The 7,790-nt window shown below is 38.0% G+C and overlaps 1 protein-coding gene and 1 pseudogene across 1 annotated transcript; one reads left to right on the top strand and one right to left on the bottom strand.

Moving 5' to 3' along the window:
• Nucleotides 1-265: 265 nt before the first annotated feature.
• LOC149251564 (beta-fructofuranosidase, insoluble isoenzyme 1-like) lies at nucleotides 266-2,698 on the bottom strand. The gene is made up of 6 exons (XM_089453925.1): nucleotides 2,632-2,698; nucleotides 1,557-2,413; nucleotides 1,301-1,462; nucleotides 743-987; nucleotides 545-641; nucleotides 266-445 (listed from the first exon to the last, which is right to left on the bottom strand). The coding sequence occupies exons 2-6, from the start codon at nucleotides 2,157-2,159 to the stop codon at nucleotides 266-268; spliced, it is 1,287 nt and encodes a 428-aa protein (XP_089310051.1). The 5' UTR covers nucleotides 2,160-2,413; nucleotides 2,632-2,698.
• LOC149251563 (putative peroxidase 61 pseudogene) lies at nucleotides 2,281-4,474 on the top strand (annotated as a pseudogene).
• The last annotated feature ends 3,316 nt before the right edge of the window (nucleotides 4,475-7,790 follow it).

Genomic DNA, 7,790 nt, shown 5'->3' with positions numbered 1-7,790 from the left:
GGATGGCCAAAAGTGGTCAGAATTTGGGCAAAAAAAAATTTCAAAACATCTTGTAGAGGTAGTGTTTGAATAGCATTTTTGATAGAGGAAATGGATTCAACCCCATCAAAAACGTCTAGGACTCCTCAAATTTTGAAGTTTCACAACTATAACTTGGATTTACAAAAATCCTTGCCAGCATTTCTCTAAATATAACTCTAATTTCCATAACTTTCCGGGCAACCCCTTCGCTTCGTTAGACTACTCTCTGTTACTATTCAAGACATTATAACTCATTTGAGGAAGCCATCTCCCACGCAATCAATTTGATGGCCATGATAGAGGATGTGCCGTTGTTGAAGACATAGAGATGGGCGTCTTCGCCAATTGCTAGCGTGGGGTAAGCCCTAGCCATTATGCACGCCTTTCCCCCTTCTGCAAAGCTCTCCACGATGGAATGGTCAACCTGTTATTTCATTTCATCGCCATTCTAACGTTATCTGGACCTCCATTTTCCACAAGCACAAAAAATTGCCAATAAATTAACCAATATTATGCAGCTTACCAGGATTCGCAGTGAAAGGGTCTGCCCCTTGAAGGACCCCACATGATTCACAAAGGTACCATATGTTGTCTTATCAAGGTCGCTCGCTAAAGACGATCTGCAAGCATTAACACAATCTGACAGATTAATGTGCTTTTCTTTTTCTTTTTCTTGGAATGTTCAGCAGATTAATAAGTTATAGTGTTCATGAATTTATACTTGCTCTGGTCACTGCACATTAATATCTTCAATTCATTTCGATAGCGAACGATCTGAAAAAACACAAAAATGCATTCATTCAATTCCTTGGAAGCCAAAACAAGCAACCCAAATGGCCCAATGACAGTCCTGGCAGCTGAGCCAATCCGGCTACACAGATTTTGAGCTGTCAAATTCACTCCCATCTCTTCTTCAAACTCTGTGATTTCCAGCCTTGGGAGATTGAAGGAGACCTCCACGTCAACCTAATAACAAAGACAAATTCACCGAATAAGTTAATAAAACGAAACCACAGCCACAAAAAAGGAAATAATTTCTTAAAATCTGTTTAGTCATGAAAGTGATATTTGGTTCAACTAAGGTCATAGATGGCCTGTTCAATTTCCCTCCTATAAGAATCTTAAAAACCAACAAAAGAACTACTAACTCGATACCTAAAATCAATATTGGGACAATTAATTAGCTTAAACATTAAAACAAACCATTGAGATGTCTTGAGCAAACAATTGTTAGGTAAAATGTACTGAATTAAAAGAAATTTATTGGTGTAGTAAGTACCAACGCTATGTTTATGCCTGCAATTTCAACAACGGATCCACCGCTGCGGTCAATGTTTTGTTTGAAAGTTTTGTTTCGACGAAGGGATTCTACTTCGGAAACTGGCCACTGCAAAAGTTGTGTTCTAGTGATGTTGTCTAGCCAGATGGTTCTTGGAATGGCCTTAACAAAACACAAACACATGCATCAAGAAGTAGAAGAAATAAAAAATGTAAACAACATATAAGACTAATAGGTGTGATCAGACTGACTTTACCTGAAGACTAGACCGGCCCTTGGTAATATCGTCGAAGACGATGTCTGATTCATTCACCCATCCCCATAGAATTCGTCGCTGCTTATATTGATGAAAAAAGTACTTGGAGGCATAGAATTTGCCATAGTCATATCTCAACCCATTTTTATCGTCACTGCTGGTGTTGTCGGGCACGTATTGATCCTGACCAGAAAAGTAAGTTCCCACTGTATAGTAATCGATCATGTTATCGCCCAGAATCGCCTTCAAAACATGTTTGAGATAGGGCCTAATTACGAAAGTGTTTAGTCGTTTCGTCCCATAAAGAGGAACAGGGTAAAAATTAGGACGCTCCCACATTCCTGTCAAGTTCGACAAATGTAAAGGATGCTCGGCCTTCACCCAATTGACAAAATCCTTGCTTTCGTATAACAAAGCCACCCTGCTGTGATTACTCTTATTTCCGACTAAAATCCTCCATTTGTCGTCCGTGTCCAGCCATCCAGTGGTGGGATCCCTAAAGAAAGTCCCATTAATTCGATCACTTGGTATCATAATAAGATTCTGAGGTATCTTCACCCATTCCCTCAAAAGAGGATCGTAGATATTCTTAGGAACGACCATGTTTTGCACTTGTTGGGATAAATTGGCCCATCCAGTATAAAGAATTACAGGCTTGTCTCTGGGCAGTAACGTGGCCAAACCAGACCAGCAGCACTTTATATCATACCATTCACTCGAAACAATGGCAGGATCCAGTGAATGCTAGTTAATGAGATCCTCAGAAACAACATACCCCCAAACAATATTTCCCCACACCGCTCCTTGAGGATTATACTGGTAGAAGAGATCGTAAAACCCTTTCTAGAACATGGGCGCTGCAAAACCAGCCCAATTCGATTTCATCACATAGAATTTTAAATCTGAGAACTATTGAATGAAGGAATTGAAGAGGAAGGAAAAGGTCCCCATTTGGGTCTGTTGGAGGTTTGCAACATAGTCATGCAGGCAAACACAAACATAACAAAACAGGGTTAGTAGATCGGCAGTAATGTCAAATACTGGGTTGTTATGAAAAATCTGGAATAATATGGACTGTACACACCATTCATCCAATTCTTTTGAGGCTGAAAATGGTAGGCCGTGCGATACCGGATTTGAACATTTGTTCCGGTAGTGTTGACAATACATTCTAGATGAGAACCCACATAACAACACAGATGCCTAAACAGAGCCCTGCCAGAGCTATGAGATAGAGCCTCAAACCCATGACCCCATTTTGTGACGAGAACTGAATACACCAAATGCTATCGTTCACATGCTCTTTTATTTTATAGCACCAGCCATTAGATTTGCAATCGAGTGAAGGATGAACGTTACTAATCCGTGCTTGCTAAAAGGCCATTAGATTTGCAATCGAGTGAAGGATGAATGTTACTAATCCGTGCTTGCCAAAAGTCAGGGAAGAAGAACAACAACAACAATTGGCAGGGAAAAAGCAGTAAAAATATCTTCAAGAGTGACATAAAAGAATGGGAAAAAGCGGTAAGGCAACTCAACCAATATTTTGAAAAAACAGTTACACTTCAAATCAACCGTTGAAAGTGTCTCACTTGATCCAACGGAGCAGGATATCAAGTGAAGGATGAACGTTACTAATCTATGCTTGCCAAAAGGCCATTAGATTTTCAATCGAGTGAAGAATGAACGTTACTAATCTGTGCTTGCCAAAAGTCAGGGAAGAAGAACAGCAACAACAATTGGCAGGGAAAAAGCAGTAAAAATATCTTCAAGAGTGACATAAAAGAATGGGAAAAAGCAATAAGGCAACTCAACTGATATTTTGAAAAAACAGTCACACTTCAAATCAACCGTTGAAAGTGTCTCACTTGATCCAACGGAGCAGAATAAAAGTGTTGATGATTGTTGATGCATAGGAAGGCCTATCGGCCTAATAAAACATAAAAAAACAATAACTTCTATTTTGGAAAAAAATCAACCTATACAACTTTAATATTTTCATTAAAATTTTGAATATAATGATTGTTTTTTTAAATTTATTAAAAAAAATAATTAATATATTTAAGTATTTGTAACATGTATAGTGTCGAATTTTGTCCGTTTTGAATTTTATAGAGTTGAATTTTTTCCATATCGAGTCAAATTCGAATTCGAATCCGAATTCGAATTTGGTAACTATGGTTTAAACCTAACAGATTTAGCGACATTGCTTAGTAAGTAAATCTTTGTGCAAATTTCAATCTTTATTGATAAAATCTAAAGTTTTTGTAAACTAGTAGTATCACTTATTTATTATGTGTAGTTCAAATGATTTGTGTGAAATTTAACTGTCACCATAATCAAATATCATGAGCAGGGATTGAGGATGAGAATCATCTCTGCTAAACTTATTTAACCGAGTCCATTGGTCATTGGTCAGTCTTATTATAATTGATAGTTGGTCTTATTATCAGTCCATTGATAATTGGTCTTATTATTTGTTTGTGAGAGCAGGAGCGCACACAATAGGTTTCGCTCACTGTGGATTCTTCAACCGGGTTTACGATTTCCAGGATAGTGGTATGGCAGATCCATCCATGGACCCAACTCTTGTGACATCAATGAAGAAAGTGTGCCCTCCTCCCGACCAAATTACTGATATACGAAAAGATCCAAAGGTTTTCCTCGACGAGACCAAGGGCAACCCCTTCTCTTTTGACTGTGGGTTTTACCATGAAGTCCTGCACAATAGAGCGATCCTTCAGATTGATCAGGAACTCCTGTCTACGGATATTACATCTGACCTAACGGCAACATACACTGGTGTTGTAAACAAATTTCGAGTTGCATTTAGTAATTCCATTACTACAATGGGAAATATCAATGTATTGACGGGAAATCAAGGAGAGATCCGAGCAAATTGTAGGAAAATCAGCTAATGGGCTAAACTAAATTTTGTTCCGAGAATTTTGGAGCATAGATCTTTAAATTCTGCGGGGGATTTGATGTTATACGTAGCAGATGGTTAAGTGGAGAAAGTCTTAAACCATGTAGATGGTTGACTCTCGTTAGAGCCATAGGAAGTTCTAACATTTAGTTGTATTCTTTCTACTTTCTTTGAATTCTTTAATTATGATACAGTGGAAGCAGTCCTCTAGTTTTACTTTTACAGAAATTGGAGTCCGTTTTGGTGTTAAAATAGCCCATCCCTCGTCTGTGATTTCAGTTAGAACGCAACACTTTATAACTTTTTGAAGCAACCAGTCCCCACTGGATATCTTATGTTAAATGTACCGCACACGATGTTTGTTTTATGAGAATATGCAATATAAATCTGATCATCATTAATCACTAGGAGAACAATGTCTTGTGAGGGTGGTTTTGGTAATTTTGTTTAGGGTTTTTTTAGCCTGAGGTTCACTCGAATCTATGGTTTTGTTTATAATATTATTTAATATTATAATGAAATATAGCTTGTTTAAAAACCTAAATCTTATCTAAAATTTAACTATTCATATAGTCACCGACAACCATGTTAGTAAATGTGATTGTGATATAAAATAAAGCTAATAACTTTATATCAGGTACACACACTTTCAAAGAGATTCTATAATATTATTTGTTAATCTTATTCCAACTCAAATAATAATAAAAGAAAAATAAATTCTCTTAAGTTTATTATTTTCTTAGGTTTATAATAGTAATCCCTTGGGTTTATTGATCTAAGGGGTCATATTTCTAGGGTTTAATATTATTCAACAATGGTTAGCCATAATCAACCATGGTCCAATGTCGCATTGTGACAATGATTGTCTCACTATGAAAATCAACCATGCCTAACCATGTTTATTTTAGTATTTTTAATATTTGTTTTAAGGTTTCTATACCTTGGGTTTATAATATTAGTCCCTTGGGATTAATATTATTCCCTTGCGTTCATAATCTCTTGGAGTTTTAGTATTAATCCCTTGTGTTTATTATTCTTTGGGGTTTATAATATCGATCCCTTGGGTTTATTATTCTTTTAGGTTTATAATATCAATCATGGTCAACCATTGCTAATGATGGTCAATCATGGGGTTTTATTATTAATCCCTTGGGTTTATTTTTCCCTTAGGTTTATAGTATCAATCCCTTGGTTTTATTACTGATCCAGGTGGCTCCAGAGAGACACCTAGGGCAAGGAAGGCTTATGAATGCGCAAAAACTCAAAGTGCTCAGAATGATTTTGACCCAGGACTAGAGCATAGATGTCGTCATCCTGATTCCAACGGTGTGAACAACACTTCAATTCGAGTCTGGATGATGAAGTTATCGCAAAAAGAAGGTTGCTTTGTTCTTTAGAAAAATAAGGCATTTTCCTTTAAAAATGGGTTTTAAGCCTTTATAAAGCAAATCGCAATCGGAGGCCAGTGATGGCTGATATCGACGCTATTCAGGCAGCAATCGGCGATATCGGCACTTGCGAATCGGCGATGGAGTGTCGGATTGGCGGATCGGGTTGGCAAAAACCAAACGCCGAGGACTAGGAGCCTGTGTTAGAGAGCCCCGAGAGCGTTAAGTGCTAGAGAAACAATAAAGAGGCTACACCCGATGAAAGGTCACAGAATGAGAGGGCCATGATATGCAGAGATAGCTAGACTATGCTGTGAATTACACAGAGAAGCCAGAGCAGCTCTTGAACTCTGCAGAGCCGCAGAGCTACAGAGAAGCATGAAACTAGAGAGCTCTTGAAATTCAAGCAAATCGCAGAGCTGCAGTGACATAAGCCAGAGCATTATAGAGCTAGATAGCCAGGAAGCTACAAAGCTGAGAGTCCAGAATAGTTATTCTCTTTATGATCGATCCTTCTTCTTTGATCGATTTTTCTTCTTATGGTCTTTTCATCTTTTGATCGATTCTTCTATGATCAATTCTTCTTCTTGTGATCGATTCTTCTTCTTGCAATGGATGCTGTGAAATCGATGTTCAACAAGCTTCAACATTTTTGATAGCTATGTTTCAGATGTCCACTTTCTTGTGCGAGCAGCAATCTTCATACGATCATTGCCTTGAGGTCGATGGTCTAAGAAGCTTCAGCAGTGAGACATCCACTTCTTCAGATGGCCCGTGGTGTGAGGTATATGGTTATTGTTCATGTACTTCTTCTTTTACATTATTCTGCATGGATCCTTGATTGATATTGATGTAGGATCTTGTTTATTTCATGTTGTCATGATTCCTTGCTTCACGTTATGCAGAATATTTTATATGATGTATTTATTGTTATAACTCTTCATGTTATGCTTTGAGATCCCTTGTTGTATGTTGTTGGGATACTCTTGTTTTTGTCGTTATGCATGTTTGTTTTGAGATCCCTTTTGTGCCATGTTGGTGGGATGTTCATCATGCATGTTTTTGTGTTATACTGATAGGAGTCTTTTGATTGAGAGTTCTAGTTGTGGAACATCTCTTAGAGCCACTCCTGTGTGAGGGAATTTTTCCTTGTATGATCACGACATCATCTCTTGTGTTCGCAATCTTTATTGACAACACCTAATGCAACGGCCTACACCATCTTGACACGGGGCTCGAAGACGTAGTCCCTTCTGGACGAACTCCGTTATCAACACTTATGTTTTTATGTGTTGACGATTGTTATGTTCCTCTTCTTTTCCGCATGTAGATGTGCTCATTAATGTTCTTTTAAAATGAAATTTTAACACATCACGAAAGTAAAAGGTCTTGGAAGGGTCATTCTTTACACCCGGACCTGGATCAAGTGGTATCAGAGCGATCTTTGCGTTGATGTGAATTGCAATGTGAACAATGACAGAGGATGAAAGAGAAATGTATGAGACCATGCTTGACATTTCCAAGAAAGTGGAAATCCTGTATGAAACTCTATAGAAAGAGATAGAGGAAAAGGAGCGATGGCAGCTTCAGTTGCAAGCCACAAAAGAGGCCATGGAAGAATTGAAGCAAAACAAATATAATTATCAAATAGAGAATGATGAATTGAAGATGCTTCTACATGAAGAGGAGGAGAAATAAAGTTTGCTACGACCGCTGCAAGCAAAGGACAAGGCCTTGGAAAAGTTGCAGCATAACCCATGTGAGGTAGAAAGTAGTTCTCCATCTTCATGTATGTTTCCTGATGATGATTTCGCTGTGTTTGAAAATCATACCACAGGAATTGGCTCCAAACTACTGAAGAGAATGGGATACGAAGGAAAAGGCTTGGGTGTTAATGGCCAAGGCATTGTCAACCCCATC

The sequence above is a fragment of the Pinus tabuliformis genome, chromosome 7, assembly GCF_031772625.1.
Source record: "Pinus tabuliformis cultivar Carrire ecotype Pingquan chromosome 7, CPIR1, whole genome shotgun sequence".
NCBI classification, from domain to species: Eukaryota; Viridiplantae; Streptophyta; class Pinopsida; order Pinales; family Pinaceae; genus Pinus; species Pinus tabuliformis.
Note: the sequence above shows the minus strand (reverse complement) of the source record. Positions and strands in the feature narration are given on the sequence as shown.